Source organism: Crocodylus porosus, unplaced genomic scaffold (genome assembly GCF_001723895.1).
Source record: "Crocodylus porosus isolate Cpor-Errol unplaced genomic scaffold, CroPor_comp1, whole genome shotgun sequence".
NCBI classification, from domain to species: domain Eukaryota; kingdom Metazoa; phylum Chordata; order Crocodylia; family Crocodylidae; genus Crocodylus; species Crocodylus porosus.
In genome coordinates this window covers 18,319,984-18,343,128 of record NW_017728906.1, presented here as the reverse complement: position 1 = coordinate 18,343,128, position 23,145 = coordinate 18,319,984, and the positions used below count along the sequence as shown (strand labels likewise).

General features: G+C 39.9%; 1 protein-coding gene across 2 annotated transcripts in view; it reads right to left on the bottom strand.

Moving 5' to 3' along the window:
- Positions 1-23,145, bottom strand: part of GBE1 (1,4-alpha-glucan branching enzyme 1) — a 152,318-nt gene that overhangs the window by 29,276 nt on the left and 99,897 nt on the right. For both annotated transcript variants that reach the window (XM_019528735.1, XM_019528737.1), the window contains exons 10-11: positions 17,802-17,986; positions 15,964-16,094 (exon numbers count right to left, since the gene is read on the bottom strand). In XM_019528735.1, the coding sequence (XP_019384280.1) occupies positions 15,964-16,094; positions 17,802-17,986 (316 nt within the window). The remainder of the gene's footprint in view (positions 1-15,963; positions 16,095-17,801; positions 17,987-23,145) is intronic.

Genomic DNA, 23,145 nt, shown 5'->3' with positions numbered 1-23,145 from the left:
GAATCTCAGAAGCGGTGCTGAATCTTTAGATCCAATTTGGCCGAATCAAGTTGGGATAGAGATTCGAATCTCTGAATCAAATCACTGTCTCTCCAAATCAGCTGAATCTGAAGCAAATACTTGCTGCTTTGCACCGGCTGAATGATGAGCAACTACACTGCATACCTTTTGACTTCCTCTTCACTCTCACAGCTGAGCTGTAGGTTTCTTTCCCATATCCAATGATTTCCGTTTCTTCACCAGCCTTAAATGCCTGGTAAACATCACCAAATGAGGCCCCAAACAGTTCACCCAGAATCCCTCTGGTGCCCCTCTTTAGCCTGTTGCATATGATTAGTGTGGCCTCACCCTCCATGAGGTGGAACCAGACCAGACTGCCCTTTGCCTTATCTGCATATACATTTTTGAAAGATCCCAGAACTCATCACAAGAACACCCAGGCATGAATGAAAGGTTAATTAGCACATGGATCCTATGGGGCAGTGGTGGAGTAGAGAAGGGAGTATCTGGAACACACACACACACACAGAGCAGTGTTGAGCTACAGGGGCCACCATAGCTTGAAATGCTGTTGACTGCTGGGGTCCAGCTCAGTGGTGGTAAATACTGAGCCTTTTGACTTTTAACTAATATCTTGGGTGGAAGGAGGCATAGCTTGTATTAAGTCTTGGCCAACTGTTTTAAGTCTGTTATAGGTGCAGTGATCCATGAGGACCAGGCATGACAGTGCCACGACCAGCAGTGCCAGGGTGAAAGATCCACGGTACCTGATGCAGCTGTGTGATACACTACAGTACTAATAGGAGAGGGAACAGAATGTTGCCACACTGAACCTCAACTTGGAGAAGGCCCATGACCTAGTATCTCACCACTTACTACTTGAGACTCTGGAAAGGATGCGAGTCCCCACAACCTTTGTGATCTGGATAAAGGCACTGTACACCAATGTGAACAGCAGGGTCCTGTTGAACAGGTCCTTGACAGCTCTGAGTGTGGTAGAATTGGGTGTCAGGCAGGGCTGCACACTCTCCCTGATCTTCTTTATTTATACAATGGAACCACTAGCACAACTCCTCAGACAGGACCCCTGAATCAGTGAAGATCCTCAGGAGAAATGGGGAAGAGATGAAATTCCTTGTGTACATGGATGACCTGAACATCATAAGCAGGGACAAAGAATCAGTGGAAAGTGCATCCAGGTATATGGAAGAGCTGCAGGACCAAGCTCAATATGAGCAAAAGCACCTACCTAGTCCTGGGTAAGCTTGAGGACCTGTGTCACCTGGGGATTTGCCTCCTGTGGGAGGGGGTAAAGATCCTCACAGTGGAGTCTGACCCAGAGCTGATGGGGCAAATGGCATGGAGGCCAAAACCAGACAGAGAATAGGGCTATGGCAAATCATGCTGCCTGTCAATGGGGGAGTAGGGGGGAGGGAGGTGGGGTTAGGTGGTGTTGATGAAGGCAGTGCTCCTGCTGATGCTGCTACTAATCAATGCTGTCCTAGTCTTTCCTCCACCTCACTCAGAACAAGTCAGTCTCAGAATCCAAAGAGCCATGTGCGTTTTCTTTTGGAACTCCACATGAGAAAAAGTGTCAAAGACCAAGCTGTACAAAGTGAAATGGTCCAGAAGCAGAGGAATGCTAGATGTCCTTCTCTTCCTTTGGGCCAAATACATGAGCCAGGTGTGCAAATTGGCAACAGCGATAGAATCTAAAACAGCCAGCTTTCTTAAGTATTTTTCAGGGCAGTTACTGCAACAGTGGCAAATGCACACAGTGGCCAACATGAGCCTATAGACCATGGACTCCCCATGGTTTTATGAGATCCTGAAGCACTTTTGAGAGAACTACAAGCTGCACGCTGTTACCCTAGCGACTCTGGTAAACCAACGCAAGATACAGGAGGTGGTCAGGGCAAGAGACACCATATTGCTTGCAGACTAACTACCTGGTGACAACTGCCAGACCATGTAGGAGCAAATCTTTTGTGAGGACCTGTAGAAGAAACACACAGACCTGAACTGACAGGCAGCCCACCAGGCACTCCATGTGCAGGCATGGAAAAACAGCACGGGGCAGAAAGGTCCATTGAACTGCCTGAGCCAGACACGCTACTGGCAGGCAGAAATGATCAACCACCTCTTCTGGGACTGCCTATATGTCAGAGAGGATTGGAAGAAAGTCTGTTCACTCCTCCTGTTGGTGACAGGTTTCAGAAACATGACCAGGGAAGCGGTTCTCTACCTGACCAGACAGCAAGGGACCCCAACAGCTCACTTCAACCAGTTCATATCCTACTTCAGGTATGCACTGTGGAAAGCCAAGAACCTGCTCATAAACAGACACTCAGGCCCCATGGTCAAGGACTGTATTAAAATGAGACCAAGTGAAATGTACTAGGGGAAGATAGAAGAGGATGACGGAAAAGAAATGGCACACCTCATCTGGTAGAGAGGGGTCTGGCATAGACTTTTTCAGGACTAGACCCTCTGAGAAGGGCAGTGGGGTATGGAGATATGTGCGTGCTATCTATATTTTTTTTTTTGCAAAAAAAGTTTGTACTATATATCAGTAGGTATAAAAGTGCTGCTTAAAAGTGTGTTTAAGGAATACAGTACTAAAACTTGAACCAGTTTATAAAAAAGTAGTGTGTGTCAATTTTTAACGCACTAATTTAATGATACTATATGTCAATTACTGTACCTATGTTTATTTTAATGTCAGTTTTTTTCAACTTTGCTCCTTACTTCCATATGCGCAGGGAAAGCAAGGTCTAACAATAAAGGGCTGCCAGGGGTAGAAGTCAGGGGCAGGCAGAAGGCAAATGGGCTACCTCACCCTCAAGATTTAGTTTCTCTGTTGTAACAGTGAGAGAAAGACAAATTCAAGGAAAACCTCCAATAATTAGATTCTATACTTGCAAAATTCTAACAAATATATAATTTTCCATATATACACACGTATATATATACACACATATATATATACACACACACACACACACACACATAAAATCTAATTATTGGGGAGAGTTGTTTCATAATCAGGGTCATTCTATAGTTGAGTAAATACAGTATATAAAGCTTTTCCCCAACCATCCTGAGCCAGTCTGAAGTTTGGGGATTTTTAACAAGTTCCAGGAGGATAGTAATTTATTTATTTAGAAGGAGGTCATCTTAAATCTTTTTTTTTTGTTTAAGAACAGAACATTTTCTAATATAGATTAAACTTTTCTGTCTACAAATGATACAGGGAGTTTATTAGAAGCTAATGCTTCTATTACAGGGAGAAGTGCAAGTAGAACATTAGAATGGTACTTCATTAACAGAAAGAATTAAATAAATCAGTCCAGAAAAGAAACAGGTGTTTCTTTCTGGAAAAAAAAACAAAACTTGTCTATAAAGCAACCTTAGAAAAATCAGTGCTGATATATAACAGAATATTGGAATTACAACGTTTGAAGATATTATGCTATGAAGATAAGTATTCAGATTCTTCATTTTATTTTGAACTATTATGGACCAAAATATATTTTTTGTGGGAACTAGTTTCTTTTTTCTTTTTTTTTTTAAAGCTATTTTTTAAGAAGCCATTTAAAATATTTCCTAAATGTTCCATCTTCCTGGTAAATGTTTCTAAAACAAGCAACAGAATATGCTGTGCTTGGTTCAGATCAGAGCATACTGAAAAAAACTCCACATAAAACTGAAGTTACTAGATTAACATTCTTTCCAAGAAGCCCACACTTGGCAATTAATCTGACAATGTTCATGTCTTCAAAACTGAAAAGGTTCTAAGAACTAATATCCTTGCTTTAATCTAACAGGACAAACAGGGTTTTGTTACTGCTTTTGAAGACTCTGGATGCCTTTAAACACCCATAAATCAGCAAACAGCCTCCCATCAAAACCTTTATTGGATTTTTCAGTCCTACCTTACCTGGCAGACAAACATTCTAGATACAAGACTAAATGGAATGCAAAGTGGAAAAGGTAAAGACCTTTACAAAATTAACCACAAAATGTATTAAAATTATGTCTAATACCAGTCATCAGTCAAACAACACACACTTTGACTATACAATTAGCACAAATAAATTTAACAGTAACGTAAAATTAAAAGTGCATGTTTCTAAAATGCAGCAATATTCACCAAATCAGGTCAATCTGTATTATGTATACTTAGTAAAGGGAGTAGGACAGCAGAAGTAGGAAAAGAAAGACAAACTTCCTTAGTAGGTTAAGGAGAAGTATGAATGTGAGAAGTGCCTAAATCCCATAAGCACTTCTGAAAATCCTGTACTTAGCCATTAGAAAATATTTGTCTGTTTTGATTGAAAATTAAATATCAGTTTTCTAGTCTTACCCTATCACATATTGCTAGCCTCATCCTAGCAACGCCACCTACAACCAGCAGCCTACATTTTAACCATCAGGATTGGAATAGTTGGATTCTTACATATCAGACAGATAAATTAGTAAAGCAGAGTAGAATAACCTGTGTCAAATTTTATTAACCCAGTTAATTATTTTTAAAATTCACACATCAGAGAATCAAACTAAGTAAAAAAATGCATAAAGTAAAAGTATACGGATCAATAAAGGGCAACCTTCATGTAATGTAGATTAAAAAACCCTATCAAAACACCAAGATATCTTGTACTATTATAGTTTGGAAAGCTGACAAACAAAAACAGCTTTTTATTTTATTTCCATAGTTCTGCTGCAATTCAAAATTAGGAAGCACACAGGGCAATAATAAAATTGACAGATGTGCATGTCATGCTTCAATTAAAACTTTCAAGACCATCAATCACTAGCAAATGGTGAAATGTTACAAAACACAATATTTAAATACACATATCGCATACATTAAATAACTATCCAGAGAAGAAAATGGTAAAAGGTACACTGTAAACATTTATTTATATATCCAGGCTTTCCTGTCTTGGCATAAAGTGGAGTGTTAAGTAGAATAAGTACACATTGAGTAACAGAAAAAGTATGAAGTGAGAAACAGAAAACGTGACCAAAACAGGTCTCTAAGGCACACATCAGCATATATTTTCATCCATTTACATTTCCTGTGCCTAAATATGCAATTTGTACATTTAAAAATAGTCACATATTGACTCATTAATTAAAAGAGTTAGCAAAAAACAGCTTGGGTTCAAGGAATATTTTTGGTTGGAATCCATCTTACATTTTGTTTGCAAGTTAACTAAAACCTTAACAAAATAAAACAAAAAATAATCTACATTTGTATGATCATTTTTTCCTAGAAAAACATAATAGTGAGCATTAGTTAAGCATTATTCTAGTCTGTGTTACAAAGGACAACTATTTTGTTTACGTCCTTGCACTTCTGGATTATTTCTTTTTCTGGATTTTCACATATTCCAGACTTCACATTTACAGAAAATAATGTCAGCAGTACAGTATCAAGAATATCTGTTAATCACCACAGCCCCTTGCCCTGGATTATTACATGAGTTATCTGTGGGAACTTCTGGATAAACCAATAAGCACCTACAAAAAATAATTTCACACGTAAAAACCATTTGCAAAGGTGACATTAGCCACTATCTCTGTTCTCTGAATAAATATTAAATCAATTTGAAATTACAGTAATTGAAGAAAACTTAGAAGGTGCAAAACTTCTCTTTGGTTGTGTAGACGAAACTAGGTTAAATCTCAGGCTCTTTATTACAAATAAAGCTTGGGGCACTGATTTGCCATAACCAGTAAGTCACAGAAAGAATTTGACAATATTGCAACTGTGGATAATTATGAAAGGATTTCCCTGCTAATGTTTAAAAGTCTAAATGCAATGTCATAGCTAGGAAAGACTGACCTAGACACTGGATTATCCATCTATCTCCAACCTGAAGCAAAATTAGACAGGAAGACTTTGTTAGTCCAAACTGCCTGCCTCTCATTAAAAACTTCTGAAACAGCATAATTCATTAAATAATTTACCAATATCAGCATAGAAACATTTTCTCCCCTCATTTAGCGTATGAAATAGAAATAAGAAAAAGAATATGCCTCTCCAATATCACACAAATTCATGCTGCTTTAAAGTCATAGTTCCCCCTCACTCAAATCAGTTTTTCAAGATGCATTCCAATAGTACTATGCTGTATTACTTACTCACAGATATTGACCTTAATATATAAACTACCTTGATGGAAATTGGCATTTGGCTGATCCTAAATTAAGTTCTTTGTCTTCATTTGCTGTATAAAACATGAATTCTAATAGGCAGGGACAGTTACATAACTGCACTTCAAAGCAGTCTGAAAACCAAGAAGCTACAAAGCAACATCTTTGCCTTTGGCAATCACACTCCAGTGACTCATTCAAGTGACCTTATTTGCTCATTAGACGCTCTAGGTGCAGGTTGCAAATGTCATGGAGTCTGAATTTACATTTTTTACAGTACATATTGCAGTATTTTAATGACAATATTCTAAAAAACTCAGGTCACATTTAGCTATTTGCCTATCTTTACCTTTGACTTCACCCTAAATCCATGTCCACAAAAAATGTACTAGACTTTAGTGTTAATTTACCCTTTTTAATATGCTGATGCTTTTTGCCATGAGGAACTATTTCTTCTTGAAACATTATTTTTATTATTATTTTTATACATGGCTTCAACAGTAAATGAACACAGAGACACAAGGAACATGAACACATTACACTTAAAATACTTATTTAGGTAGAGCTGAGCTAGTAAAGATTCACATTGCACATTGTAATAACATTACATAGTCTAGTGACAAAAACAGGGATAACATGAGGGTTCTAATCCTTCAGTGGTCTCTGAAAAGGCAGATCTCAATGCTAATGGAAATCTTACTGCAGGAGCCTGGCCTACATCTTCAAATCCATCATATAAATTTTAAAAAAGGGGCAATTACATAAACCCATATCGGCTAAGTAGGGACGGTCAAAAAGCACGAGGTTCAATTGATTCAAACTTCACAGGTTACTCTAAGATGTGTAGATTGAACTGATAAGCAAGTGAACAGACATTCACTTGTGATTCTGGAAATGCAGCCACATGCCTGAAGCGACCTAGGCCAGAAGTCAGGGGACACTACAGGATGCCTCCCTGCTTAGCTAGAGCAGGTTGCTTAGGCCAAGACTAACCCAACCACCCTGCGAGGGGAGGTTTGAGGGGGAGGTGTAAAGTATTTTGGGATGCTGGGGGACTGTGAATTAACTTGAATCTGGAGGGGATCTGGGAAAGAATTTCAATAAATCAATTTACCCTAAATCAGTTAAGTCTGACACTATATCTATCTACATTTATCTGAAACTGGTTTCGGCCATTTTGAAAGCAGTTTGTAATCACTGAACTTATGCTGGGTTACAGATTTGAACCAGTTTCTGATCACTTATACCAGTTTGTGTGTAATTTTTGTTCCTAGCCTTAATAGGTACATGGGTGCATATGAAAACAGATGGGCTGACCACTGGCCAAGACCACAAAGCCAACATACAGGGATAGCTAGCATATACTTCTTAAAACATCCCACCAGTACAGCTTCAGTCTTGTTCTGGAAGAACATGTGTGACAACATTTAACTTTTCAAATTTATTCCATTCTTGGCTCTTTTTTGAGACTGGTAATATAAAAGCCCACTGTTACATTTTAGAATTCCTGTAGCTCATGTTAAAACTCCAGAAAGAAAATGAGGAGTGCCAAGTAGAACTTTTAATGTAACTGAAGAATTTTTTAATGAAGCCATAACATTGTTAGATAAAAACCAAGCCTATCTGGGTTATAGAAACCAGCTATATTTTCTTATATTGCCACAGGTAGGATGCTTTTCAACAGAACTGAATGCAGAATGTCTCTAATTGCAGAGAAAAAAATTACATAGAAAGATATTCAATATTACAAAGAGATTATGAAAAAAAGAAATCTAAAAATCAGCATTCTGGGTAATGATGGAGCAGGAAAAGAAGTAGGTTAGGATAAGAAGGTTATAGTATGTAAGCTGTTAACATGCAAAACTTTCCATTTAAATTGGTATTAGGATGTTCCTGCATAATATCTGCGGTACAAATGCTAGAATACAGGATTCAGTTGAAACAGAAAAAGGAGAAAATAAGCTCATTTTTGCATGTTTTTTGCCTATAAACTGATCTGAAGTACTGTCCAAGTCGGCTGTTTTGCCGATTAATGGTTTAAAAATCTTAATGAAGAATCTTAATGGTTTTTAATGCACCTAAAATGAATCAAAGCATGTAAATAATACAGTTTCTGGCTACATGAAGTAAAAGTAAGGGATTCCCATCGACTGACTTGGCCTGGTGGAGTACTTCATATCTATGTCTGACAACTGGGGAAAAAAAAAATCTTAAGTCTTCAGTTTAAATGCCCAACCAGATTTCACAGCACTCTCTACATTAAGGAAATTTTGGAAAATGTTTCTTCCTTTGCTAACACTAACTCATCTTTACCACCGTTGGTAGTTCCAACTGGCATTTTAAGGGTTTAATATACCCACTGTTGCCTCTCTCTTGCAAATGATAAGGTATGAATATATATAATGGGAGATCAGTTTTAAGGAACATTCCTATATACTATATCAATAGAATTCATATTGATATATTTCATTAATTATATTACCTATAGTCTATTACCAAGGTTGATTAAGCTAAGGTTTCCTGAAATTGGAGATTCTGCCTCACAAATTTATGCCTTAGGGTGGCATAACCTATTTATGTCACAAGGAACTTTCAGCAGAGATCCTGAGACACTAGGATTTAAATGTTAAGGCCTCTGAGATCAGGGCTTTCCTATGGGATAGTAAAAAACATTCTCTTTTGGCAATTTTGGCTGGGCACAGATGTTCATTTCTACTGCAGGGAAATTCCTGATAAATTCTTCCCAGCATAAAAGGCTTTTTGGGTGAAGCAGAGTAGAGATGGTCAGTCTGTAGCTGCCCCCTCTCCCCTGTTCTACATGCCTTCCTGAGACAGGGATGATCCCAGTCTGGAGAAGGCAAAGGGAGTGGTGCCTGCTGCACTCCTCCCATGGAAAGACTCCTTGCTCCTGGAGATTGGTTACTAGGGAACAGGGTGGGAGAACAGCCTCCTTTATTCCTCTCCTGGTCTCTGGTAGCAGGGTGGAGGGAACATGGAGGCAAAGCCCTCCAGTCCCCATTCTAATCAGGGCAGTATGTAGCTTGAGGAAGAAGGAGCGAGCAGCAGTCGCTGCTCATCAACTGTCTCGGGACAGTCCAAGAGGAGAAGGGAGTGGCGAGGCACAGTCCACTGTGCCTTCCCTGGTGAAGGAGCAGGCAGGAGACTTGCCAGTGCCAGGAGTTGAGGGGCAACTCCCCCTTATGACTCCCTGTGAGAAACAGGGGGCTTGTCCCACTCTGCCAAAGAAAGCCTCCCTGAACCCAGGTCCCCACTAGCTGGCTTCCCTTCACCCCCAACTGCTCAATAGGCCTGTGTGAAGCGGCTGGCATTCACTTCAGATTCAGCTGATTTGGGGGACAGCGACTGATTCAAATCACTGTCCCGAATAGATTCAGCCAAATCTCCAAATCACCCAGGCCCATCCCCTGCCTGCTCTCCCAGCCCCAGCAATGACTGTGCAGCCCGCCCCACCTCCAGCACTTTGAACCCCATCCCCTCCCCGGACTCATTGGGTGCTGCTGGGCAGGAGAGCAATCCCCCTTGCCCCACACTGTGAGGGGGGCTCTGCACAAGCCCTCCAACACCCCCCCACTGTTCCAGTCCCCCGCCATGGCAGCACCACCCGCTATGGCTCTGACCCATTAAGAAAAAAACCAAAACCCTCCAAACCCCTACACTCACCATTCCTGCCTGGCAGTGGGGGGATCCCCACTGCCCCATACCACATGGGGGGGGCTCTCCCATGATCCCCTTAAAGCCCCAAGGCCACTGCAGAAGCTTATCTTGTTTTTTTCCCCCCTTAAAGGGCTGGAGCTGGGGCAAACAGAACAGCTTGGGGGGGGAGCATTGAGGGCTCATGGAAGAGCCCCCCATGCAGCGTGGGGCAGTAGGGGGCAGCAGCGATCCCCCCCCACCCAGCAGCAGCTGGTGAGTCAGGGCCTTTTTTTTAAAGCACTGGGAGCTGGGGCAGGCGATGCAGCTGGGGGGGGTTGGGGGAGCAGGCAGGGGATGGGGGCTGGCAGGGGTCCCCCCATGGTCCCCTCCCCCCTCCCTTGCCCCCTGCTTACCAGCTCCGACTCCAGCTCCAGTTCCCTGCTGCAGCTGCTGGGGACTGTCCGAATCATCAAAGCTCCCTGACTCTCCTCTGAATCAAATCAGCACCCGAAGCTTCACACAGCCCTATTGCTCAGCTGAGCAGAGGCAAAGGGAAGCTGGCAGGGTACAGTGCTACTCCCTGCACTCAAGTTCTGCTGTCTGGGAGCTGAGCAGAGGAAACAGTGGGGCAAAGCCCCAGCCTGCTTTTCACACTGAGAACTCTGGCATAAGAAGCAGGCAGCAGGATGCACTGCTCCCTGATGATCGGTTCCTGGTGCCTGGCAGCCAAGCAGAGGGAACCAAATGGCAAAACTTCTCACACTACTCCCCAGGGGGCATGAATCCTGGAGAAAGTGCAGACATTTAGTCTCTCAAGAAAAAAACTCTCCCAGGAGCTACTTAACCCTGGTTGTTCCAGGTTATCTTCCCTCCCTGAATGGCCATTTTTGTACACTTCTGCCTTCTATCAGAAGAAAAGCAACTCTCTTGGTAGAAACTGAATGTCTGTATACAACCTTTGATTTGAGAAGGGGAGAAAGCAGCACCTTTGTCTTTCGGTTGCTTTTTCTGAAGGCACACTCAATCTGCCCGTGTTCTCTTATGTCATTTCACTAAGACTTTTCCCAGAAAGAATGAAACACACCATTTAGATGTGCACAAGACCTGCATTATCTCTCTTCTCTTCAGGGACCTAGACATAGCAACCACATAAGAAGCCACAGAGTAACACAGTGCAATACAGAGGAGCCACTGTGGGCATCGACGTACACAACAAACACAATGGTCTACATGCTGTTTAAACCTGAAGAAAACAGACATACAGGGTGTGTATGTAAGTTACTTCTTTTGCTATTTAAAACACTTTATTGCCATGACTTAACAGAAATGCATGGTTTTACAATACTTTTAAAAGGGACAACGTGCATTAAATTAACCCTTGTTAAATGTGTTATTAAAATGTGAAGAGCTGTATTTTACAGCACTTTAGCAACCTACAGTGCTTTAAATAGCTTCTATACATTCGTCAAATTTCTGACCAGTGGAGAAGCCCCAGGTGGTTATGGAGCCCACCCTGTCTCCTAATTTGTTAAGTGCAGAGCGTCTGAGGGGTTCCATCACCCTCCAAATACTGCACTACTGGCATGTTTAAGAGTGTTATAACTTATAGTGCTATAAAAAGTGCTCTAAATTACAGTGTGGTAAAACATGCATGGAGCTCTTTGGTTCATCCACAGGCCTTTTAAACTGGTTTAAAGTTGTGTGCAGAATGGTTCAAAAGCACACCTGGAAAAATCTCACATTCCACTGCTCCTACCCACACTGCTGCAACTGGCCCCTCTGCTATGTAGCCAAACTCTACTGCCCCTTTCCCCCCTTTTGTTGGCATTTTTTAATCAATGAGTCTACTTGTACTGCTTGTTCAATAAAAGCTATCTTTCTAACAACCAGCTGTCTCCTCACACCCTACTTGACCTCAGCTCTAAGTCCAGTCTGTGGGAATCAAAATGGTGGGTCCAAGCACTCCCCCTCACCTCCTCCCCCCAGCACAAATCAGAAAAGCACACTGCAAACTCTGCTTGACTTTAGACTATTCAGGTTTACTGAATTCATGTTTAGGAGAGAAGGGAAAGGAAAACAGTTAAAATGCCCTCAGCCATAGTTCACCATGTCCTGGTACTCCAAAAGCATGGGTGCAAGCACACTTCCCCACCTACTCACCCACTGCAAGGCATGCTGCACTGGGTTCTCATTCTCATGCCCTGGTCTTGGAGCCAGCACACTTCAGACAATTGTGGAGCAGGTCTCAATTAGTGATGTTTTGGAATGGTTTCATTATAGTGTGGACACACAAAACATCTGTGATAGGCCTGCAGTGAGCAACATTTTTTTTCAAAGACAAGTTCTTAGTGGTTATTCAGATCATTAGCTATAAGGACATTATATCAGAACAGAGTCCCTTGGGAAGCAGGTTGTGACAAATGAGGCTCCAAGACCTGCACCACATTTTTTTTTTAGTTACACCCTTGTGAAAGAAAGCTCTTTGCTTTGTCTACCTTGGAAATGGCTGGGAAAGACACTTTGGCTTTTGAAACCTGTACATTGTTAAGCCTGTTTTGTGAGCCAACTATATGTTAGTATCCTATAGGTAGTACTCGATCTCCTTTTGCCTCCCTTCATAATTACTGGAAGGTCCGGTCCTCACCAGACTCATAGAATCAAGGCTAAGCAGCCGTAGATCAAGCTGACTATAGCTCATCATGTGCTGGAACATTTTCTGGAATCGTTTCTATTTCTTAGGCCACTGACAAATGTTTAAAAGAAGTCAAGATGGGATCTGATGCATGCTCCCAACAACTACTCTTCCTGCCATGATGTATATGCATAGGAGGTGCAGTTGTGAGATTGAACATGAGATCTTACCAGGATCCTGGGCTCCCTTGCACTGGCAATCTTTACTTCCATGGCTGGGAACTCCATCAATTGATCGGAACTCCCAGCAGCAGGGGCACACCGTGCACCCATGTGACTGAAAGGTCCAATCAGCTGACAGAACTCCCAGCCATGAGAGTACAAGCTCCAATCACTGCAAGGGCTCCCAGCCACAAGGTCACACATTTGCTTGGATTGGGGAAAGGGAGTGGGGCACAACCTGCATTCCCATGACCGGGAGCTCCATCAGCTGATCAGGGCTTACAGCCAGAAGAGCTCACCGTGCTTCCCTGGGCTGGGAGCCCTGATCAACTGACTAGCGCTCCCAGCCTCTGGAGTGCACAGGAGTGTAATAACTTTATCACTTATTCCTAGTTTTATCACACTATTAACTAAATTAATGTGTCACTAGATCTTCTACTTAAGACGTGATGAACCAGTTAATCATGTCTTAAGTGTAACATGTGTCAGGGGCTTTAGACTGTCTTAAGATGCAGAGTAAGGAAGATGGGTGAAAGGGAGTTTTGAAGGGTGGCAGTGAATGGAGGGGTTGAGGAATTAAGAAGAGCAGCAGCAGAAGAGAGACATAACAGAAGCTCACTGTCCCCAAAATCTTAAACAATACTGTAGGAGAGAGGCAATTCCTGATCTACTGGTAATTAAACTCCTGAAAGCAGGCCTCCTGACCATGGGAATTAAGGGACACACTGCATTTTGTAGACAAATAACCCTGGAAACAGCATTTAACTCCCTGAATTCTTTGCAGAGGAGGCCAGAATAGAGAATGAATCTGAAGAATCACTTTTTTACATGAACAGCAGATACAAAATAGCATGTTTCATAAAAACAAATGCATTAGAATTCCTTTTTCAAAAAAAAAAAAAAAAGCCTTACATTTCATAAACTACACTAGGTACTTGGCTATGGTACAAAAACATTAAATATAGAACCTTAATGACAGCCTGCCTTTCTCTGGGGTCTATTTATTCCCACACTTGAACTATCCCTATACACATGTTTCAAAGCTAGGGAGGGGCCATACACATTAAAATAAACATCACACCAAAGAAAACAGTAAAGCAAATAAATAATTTCTGTTCTTGTCTTTGTAGCAAATTATTTGTTTTAAACATGCTAGAGCTATGCTTATTTTAATAAATCCTAATATGATTCCAACTAAGTCATAATACATTTAAAAGGCCCACAAAATAGCAGGTACCAATGGGTGAATAACTCAAACAATTTTTTCCATGAATATTTTTCTTGCATTAAAAAAAAAAAAAAAAAAAAAAAATCAAATTAGCTTTTCAGCCAAGATACATTTCTGAACCTGCATGGATGCCCAGGGCAAACTAGCAATGGACCAATTTATTGAAACCCACCTGGACCTTGACTTGCAAATTAAAACCACTGAATGAAAGCTGTGGAATTTGCTTTGCAAGTGGCACTATCCAGCACCCTGAAATCAGGCCATATATATCCCACTTTTCATAAGTACAAATCCATGTCTTATTTATAATAAGAAAGAAGCTTCTAATACTTCAAATGTATGCATGAAATCCTTTTTAAATGCTTGAAAAATATTGAGGTCTTAAGTAAAAAAAGATACTGTCAATAGTGAAAAACAAAACAGAACTCATTCCATTATATATCAGTACAGTGAAAGATTAAATGTTCAAAAATGCTGTTTTCAGCCAAAGAAATCCAGGAAAGTAGCACAAGTACCTAGTAACACCTCATAACCAAGTGAGGGGTAGGAGTTAAGCATTAATGGGCACAGAGTTCCTTTCTAAGTATCAGTTATAAAAAGTGTCTCGTCATTGAACACAAAAATGGAAAGGTAGGAATGAAGTGAACAGACTGAAATACAGCAGTTATCAAACCAGAGCTTGTGAATATGCAGAAAAGGGGGTATTTAAACTGGACATAAGAACTGCCATTTACTGGGTCACAACACAGATCTATCTTGCCCAGTATCTTTTGTCACAGTGGCAGGGAGTAGATGCTGAAAAGGAGAGTAAACTAGGTATGACCAGGATTTTGTCCACTCTTCCTTTATTATTTGAAGCCTCCAACACTTAAGGTCTACCTTAAAGACAGTAACATGAATCTAAAGAATAGTGACTGGATAATTCAGAGAAGTCTAACAACTTTTTTTTTAATGGAAACATAAACAGGAATACAAACAGCAGGGTTTAAAAGAAGGGCATGAATAAGCAAACTACTGATTAGCATTTAATTTTGATTTACAGTTATGTGACAGATAATAAAATTACTCAACCGAACTGAATACTCTTTTGGCTTGGAGTCCAGGGGTATATAGCAATTTTGCCAGTCAAGTGAAGCTCCTATTTGGCTTTCCTGTGACTAGAAGAGTTTTATTAAGATTTTCTACTCTTCCATCTTCAAGTCTCAAAGTGGTTTTTTTTAAGACAGTTAATCCAGAAACAGAATTATTTTACCCAGCTGGATAATTAAAGCATAGGGAAATCAGTTAACTTATCCTAAGTTTAAAAGGCCACGGTTGAACATGAGTAGTGACCTAAGGAAGTCCCTCACCTCTAACAGCTCAGGCCACATATATATGTTCATTTCTAACAGAAGGAAATTTCCACCACTGGACAAAGTTTCTGGAAAAGGGAATGGTATAGATGTTCAAATCTGCAACACTGGTCCTTGCACATTCCTGATACAAGGGTGACCCTGGTTGGGAACTCTGAAGCGAGAGCAATACTGCTTCATGGGCTCAGCTCATGGGTCTCAGAAAGGCATAGAAACCTTTTCTCCCAGCTCCACTCCTTGCCCCAGAAGGAGTTAAACCATGGGAAAGTGTACAGGCATTCATTCTCTGGGGTCAAACTGCAGGGAGAGATTTCTCTCTGGCTGCAGTTGGGTTACTTTGCCCCACAGCAGCCATTTTTGCTCTGGAAAGAAAAGCTGGAGTATCTGTATGCTTTTGGTTTCTACTGGGAGAGTGGTGATTCTCTCAATAGAAACTGAATATCTGTATATAGCCTCAGTTTACATACCTGGACATTTTCATAATATTGATGCAAGTAACTGTTCCTTAAAAAAGGAAACTGGAATGACAGTATGTCTGCTGTCTTTAAAATTCATGTTTCTAGCTGCATCTTTTTAAAGTGATCATCAACATAGAAAGTTAGTTTATTTTGCATAAATAAAAATGTATTCTTACCTTTTAATTTGCATTTGTATTCAAGTCTATTAAAAGATAAAATTTCACTGAGGTATAGTAATAAAAGAAAAGGATATTTTCCTGCAGTTTCCACACCCAATCTGTAGTCAACATAGCTTTTGGACGGATGGAAGTTGAATATAAAAATGAGATTTGCCCTCTCAAAAGCTATGACCTTATTTGACTCATGTTTTTCACTCACAAAACCCTAAAAAGAAAGAGATAAGTACATTTCAATTGTTACAAATAAGGTTTTATTTGCAATTAGAATGGCAAAAATAGGCAGACACATTGCAGCCTTACCTGAATTCAGCTGAAACCAAAATGCTGTCAAATAAAATTAAAGCGGTATTGATATTTGAGTTAAAGTCTAAGCTCGAATTCTGTCACACAGTGTGTAATTTCATATAAGATTTCAGATCACAAAACTACATCCTTAAATTTTTGAACAGCTGAGGAAGATGTGAAAGGAAAAAAAGATAATAAAATCAAAGTCAACTACACATTTTATTTTGGCAATTGGTGGGGCTGAGGAAGGGGAGCACTTGGAGGAAGAACTCCAAGTGAAATTAAATTATGCATCAATGTCCATACTTTTCTTTCCACAAATAGATTTCTTATACTAATGGTAATTTCCACTTACATTCTTGACTGGATCAGCATTATTTCTATTGGTGATTTAGAAATTAGTATACTTTGGGCATGTTTACATGTTGCCCTACAGCAACATCACTGTGCAGTGTACAATGGTGATGTAGAGATCACGTGGGTCTACAAGTAATAGCCAGCTATGTCACTGTAGAGCATGCTCTGATGTAGCAGCAAGATTAACAGTAACCACCATACACAGCAACGTGTTGGCAAACCCAACGTGGAGTAAAGAAAATGCCTTTTGGTACTCTGTTACATGCTTGATAATAAGGATTATTTCTTAGTTTGCCACCAATGTTGGAAATAGTCTTGATAACCCATGTGAGAATATTTATTACTAGCAAAAACAAATTATCACACATATACTACCTTCACTTTATTTTCCTTGCATTAGCAAATACTTAATCAGATCACAAAGCTACAACCCCCTCTAACTTACTGGTTGGTCCACAGGGTGGGAGGAGGGAGGATATCCATTTGGGATTGGGGGGGAGAGGCCAGGGGCTACAAATCACCCAGTACCCAGGGAGGGGTAGGAAAAGTGCAGCCCTCAGTTTAGGGCCAGCAATAGGGCTTTCCCAGCCCTGGGGCTGCACTCTAAAAATATACAGAAGTTCAGTTAGAGCGACCTATCCATGCCTGATCTAAATTAGTGTACCTCCAAAGTACAGTTAAATTAGATCAGGTCAGCCATTTTTTGGACTGATCTAACCTTCCCATGAACTGTACAGAAGTTCCACTTAGATTCGTAGTTAGGTCAATCTAAGTGTAAGGTCTACACATGGGCAAACCAAGTTATATTGGGTGGTCATTTTTAACATGATCTAAACTCCCTAAACATCTGTACATACACAAAAAGTATTCTATGTAAATAATTATGCTTTTGACAAAAACAAATTATCAAAACAATGTAGACTTTCCCAAAACAACCTTTGGAGTGGATTTGAGGCAGATTTTTTATTTTCTTTTTCAACCAATCTAAAGTGAGGTCCTAAATGAAGAAGCAAAAGAAGCATAAATAAATAAATAAATAAATCAGATCAACACCACACTGATGGAGTTAATAGGACACTGTTCAGATTTTCATTATCTCCAGAAGAGACTTCAGTGACATGTTTTGACAACTTGAAATATGTAACAGGGAACTGCACGGTGCATAATAAAGTGCTGTTTAAAATTTTTGCATGTAGATTTTATATTATTAGAATTCTGAGCATGTACACTACTGGTGACTAAAACATAACGTTCAATATATATGGCTTACCGGGGGAGATGCAAGCCAGCCGAATCTTTCTTCCAATTTATTCATATCTCTGTCAAAAGCATTTAGAAATCTATAGCGAAGATGTTGCTCATCAGCTAAATGAAACTGTCTTCTGGCATAATGGTAGCTCTCGTTATTTCCTTTTCTGGGGAAGTCTAACCATTCTGGATGCCCAAATTCATTGCCTGTATTTAAAAATATTCATTAAGGAAACATGAAATATACACACACGTTTAAATGACACCTGAAAAAAATACTATGTATTTTAACATACTTTAACAATTTCCCTTCTCCATAATGCACTCTAAAGTGATTTTCCATACAAAAAGGTGCCTTGAAACATTAAAAAGCTTTTCAGGCCTTCCTAATGTGTTACTAGTATTGTAGTATGACAATGAGAATACTAGATCACAAAAGTTCCATAAGCCTTTTATACTGGTTATAGATTGCCTGTGGATATAGACACATGGCATTGTTACTGGTTTTAGTTTGTAGTAAATCCACTCCATAATAAGAAGTGAAAACACAACCAGCTCTCCCTAAAACTGGATGCCTGCAACATTACAGAGCTTTACCATTAGCTGGTAGGAGATCCAGCATACATTAAGCAAAGGAGTATACTGAGATGACATTGAATAGAAACTGATACACAGCACTTACTCTTGTAGCAATTAAAGCTATTATTGTTTCCTCAGGGGAATATTAGCCTGGAAAAGTCAAGACTGTAGCAATGCTACGCATTGTATATCTGTTCCACTTCCAGTAAAAGTAAATGTGTCGTGTCTCCACATCCAGTATTAATGGGTTAGGCTGCTTCCCTCTCCCAACTTTATGTTGTCACAATCATGCTTAAAGATCTATTAAGCAGCCTCTGGGCTGCACTCTGTGTGTGGGTGGAGCCAAGGCTGCACTGTGGACAGTTAGCCCCTGCTGTAGCCCAGAGCACAGCCTTGGCTCCGCCGGCCCAGCAGAGCACAGTTGAGCAGGGGCTAATGGGGGGCTGCAGCCACCCTAAAATTCCCAATAGCCTCTGCTGCCAGCCCCACTCCAATCGAGGTGCACACGTTTGCCCCCATGCCCTGCCACTCTTCACCTAGCCAGGGTGAAGCCACGACTTGTCAAGGAGGCGCGGGGTGGCTGGGCAAGCGATGGGAGGGCATAGCTCCCACTCCCAGCGCCTTCTGCCACCCATCAGAGCACAGCCCAGTTCAGCCTGCACAGATCCGGGGACACATGCTCGCACATGGCAACGCACAGTGGCAAATGGACGGATGCCCCCTGTCCTGCCTGGGCAGTTTGTCCCAGCCCAAGCACTCCCTCGCTGTGGGGGTATTGACCTGCCCATCCACACCCCTTCCTTCCCCCCTCCACCCACCACAACAGACTTACCAGCTGGAGGTGGCTGTATCCAGCATCCCCAAGGACTGCTGCCTGTTTAGTCTATGGCCAAATCTCCAAATTGGTGCTGAATTTTTTCTGAATCTATTTGGAGGCTTCTGATTCAATTTGGAGCTTTTAATGGGTCTCCTGAATCAATTTGGATCTGGAGATTTGGCCGCTGAATCAGGTCAAATCTTCTCCAAATCGAATCGGCTACCAAAGCTTCGTACATCTCCAATAAGCACTGTGACACTGTCAGTGTACCAGGATTGTTCTGAGAGCAGTTTTGAGAGCAACATTCATGTGATGCACAAACTCCCTATGCTTGTCATCTTATTTTGAGTATGAAGTAAAAGTAACTTAAAGAATTACAGAGATATCTCCAAACAGCTACTCATGTTCTCTTATACACAGTGCGTCTTTTGTAGAGGATTATACAGCTACTGGGGACTGAAAGAACCATACTATTTTGTGGATAGATAACCCATGTGTGCAGCCAACACCTGCTCCCTTCCAGATGGACAAGCAACTGGTATGAATTTGGGTTTTCACAACAGCCTTTATGAGTTTCCACAGTTCAAAAATAGGGAATATTAGCCCAGTTAAAGTAAACAAAACAAACAATAGAAGACAGAGGCTAAATTATTTTTATTTTTTCCATATATATGAAATTTTTTGCAATGCTGCTTTGCAAATGAACCGACAAGTGACAAATTAAATTTCATGTTTCAAAGCACAACAACTAAATTTCACATTCAGCTCAAAAACATAAGCAGAACTATGAAATAATTGGATCACAATCACAGCAGGACTCTGAAAATGACCTTGGCATAACAGTGGACCATGCTTTAAAACTGTGTTGACAATACGGTGAAGAAATTTAAGATACTGAGGTAGTGCTACTAAAAAAAACATGCATCTAACTACTTTTAATATATTTATTTTGCATTAATTTAAGATATTCTCTTCAGAATAGTCTTCACAATGTGAAGACTATAACTGAAGGCAGTATCCTAAATTTTGAAGCACATGAGATAGCACAGTGAAAAATGGCAAAAAATGAGTTTTAAAGTGAGAGATATTACATACGTTTTGAAGAGAGACAAGGAAATCAAACTGTTCATTGTAGCATAACATAGTTAACACTGGAATTTTTATTTTGAATTGTGGAAAATATTGAATAGTTAAACGAATGCCATACCAATGAAGTATGCCACCTTAAAGCAGAAGAAAGGACAAACAGTTCTCTATATGCAGAATTTCTTTTTTTGAATAAGATATAGACAAACAGAAGCAAGTCCTATCTGAAGCAGACATAATATGATAGATATATAGAAAAGCTTACATAGAAAAATAGAATTTAACACTGTATAACAAGTTAATAAAAGGTTAGATTACTTGCCGAGGGCAGGAATGTATTTAAAGTCACAAATTTTGGTAGGCTTAAAAGCTTGCTTCAAAGCAGTTTGTTTTTTATGGCATCTTTTAGATGACAACTTTTTAGGCAGCTTTTACTCTTCAGCAGGCAAGCTCTCTCATATATAAAGGGTAAAAGAGGAAGATTAATAAAAAGAGCAAACGTTGCTCTCCATGAGCAAGTCTACACATGCATTAATGTACCGTTGCTACAGTGCATTTAGTTTAGTACCTGTAATATGAGGTACTAACTAAATGTGCAGTAGTTGGTGCTACTCAGCAGCAGCACTGGTGCACAATCTTTCCACGATGCTTAATGCATGGTAGACTAATTCTACTGTGCATTAGTGCATTAACATGGCTTTTGCCGTGATGCACTAATGCACAGTAGAATGAGTCTACTGAGCATTAAGCATCTCATGTAGACATGCTCCATAAGAAAGACGTTTCCAATTTCAGAGAGAATAGACCAGCATAGGTTTTTGGAACATGTTCTAAGAAAATGTAGCTCATGTTTGGGATAGAAATACCCACTTCATGAATCCATCAAGAGCACTTTGTCACTTGAAACAAAGTCTCAAGTCTTTTCCTCTTAAGTGAGAATTCACATTTCACAGAATCTCTTGCTTGATTTATCTTTGTGGTGTTCACTGAGCTGATAAATCTAAAAAACATAGGAAATTGAAGACTTTTGAAATACATGGGGGAAGGGAGGGAGCACAACAGAGAAGAAAACAGGTTACTAACACTGCTGGAGTTAATTAATGGCACCAGTAAAGTACGTGCCAAGTTCTTCCTCCTCACAACTTTTCATTTCCTCTTCAGACAGCAGCATTCATGTCTGGGTAATTGTGAAAACCTCTAAACTCAGAAGTACTATTGGGATTTCTTTTCCTGTAATTAATTTTTTGCTGTTTGATGTAAAGGTCCAAACTATAAAATGACAAGAAGCCAGCTGGTACAAGTGAAGCAATGCAAGACAATGAGACTAATGGAGTAAAAAAATGTTAAATGAACATTTTGATTAGAGACGCAAAATGAAAATATTCACTAAACTGCAATGCATACTAATTTGACTTATTCATTAATAAAAGCATGCCAATGCCTACATATTGTATATAGTGTACAACTTTAAGAGGTAAGATTGTTGTGGGTAAAATATTAAATGCCCAATGCCGATGGGATCTGTGAATTACTGCCCCATTCACTAGGTTGACAAATTACTCATCAGTTCATTTATATGGTAAACTATAAATACATCTAAACCTTTTTCATAAATTACTTAGCAATATCCAGCAGAGCCGGTTAGTGTTCAGATGAAACCCACAGGGCTGTTACAATTCTGTTGATCTTCCCTTTTCTGACAGTTTTGATAGCAGTTCTATACACCAGTGGTCTCCTAAAGGGCAAGGCTAAACTGATAAGACAAAAGGGCAGTTTGTGAAATTAAACAGCACTATGCTCTCTTTTTTGTTCTCTTTCCTTTTCCTTTTTTGGATAACAGGGAATTAATATGGTACTTTAGGAACACTTTAAAATTAATGGAAACATAATGCAACAAAACGCAAAACATTCCCATTACAGGCTTTCCCATTATAGACCGTCACAAAATTGCACTGCAGAAAAAAAAATACAATCTATGAAAAAAGTGATCCATTTTCACTTCTTCAATACACTGAAAAAGTAAGAACTTTACCTGGAAAATTATTTTTATTGGGAGACTGGTATAAAATATAAAAACTTGGACTGCCCTGAAAGGGGCTAAGGGATTAACAGCCAAATTCATAATGTAGTAGATATGTACTAGACACTTGGGGTTGTGCCTCAGATGGTTTAAATTAGCACAGCTCTATTCAAATCTGCGGGATTATACCAATTAACACCAGCTAAATATCTAACCAATCACAGGTTCCATCTTATTTGAAGTTAGCTCAATTACTGTTGTACTTATATGGTTGATAATGTAGCAATAAAAATACTCCAGTTAAAAATACTGCCTTATTACAAGAAGAAATAAATATTTTTTTAAGAGTACTGAAGCATTTCATGTCAGAACCAGGATAGTTGGCATATTCTAACAGTTTTGCAGAAAGTGAGTATTTCAAAAAATTGCTAGACAAGTTCTTCATCCCATGGAGAGTTCAACCTGTATCTAATTTTTTTTTCTGAAAGTAAGTCTCACTGAAATAAGTTTCTGCAAAAATTTTAAATTAAAAACTGACCTTTTTTTGCTGACTGTTGTTGCAATATTCCCATTGAGCTCTGAACAGAATAGCAAAGCTGTTGTTTAAAATGCAGTTGTAAGCAAACACTGGACTGATCCTGAAAGCCCAATTCAATATTGGATGAAATCAATGAAGAATCAACAGAAACAGTTCTTCCATTGGGAACTCATATTAATTATTTATTACGTTGGTTACTACAGCTAGGGACAAAAGTTACACATAAACTGGTTTTAGATATCAGAAACCAGTTTAAATCTGTAACAGAACAGAGAGGTTCAGTGCACATAAACTGCTTTCAAAATGGCCAAAACCGGTTTAAGATA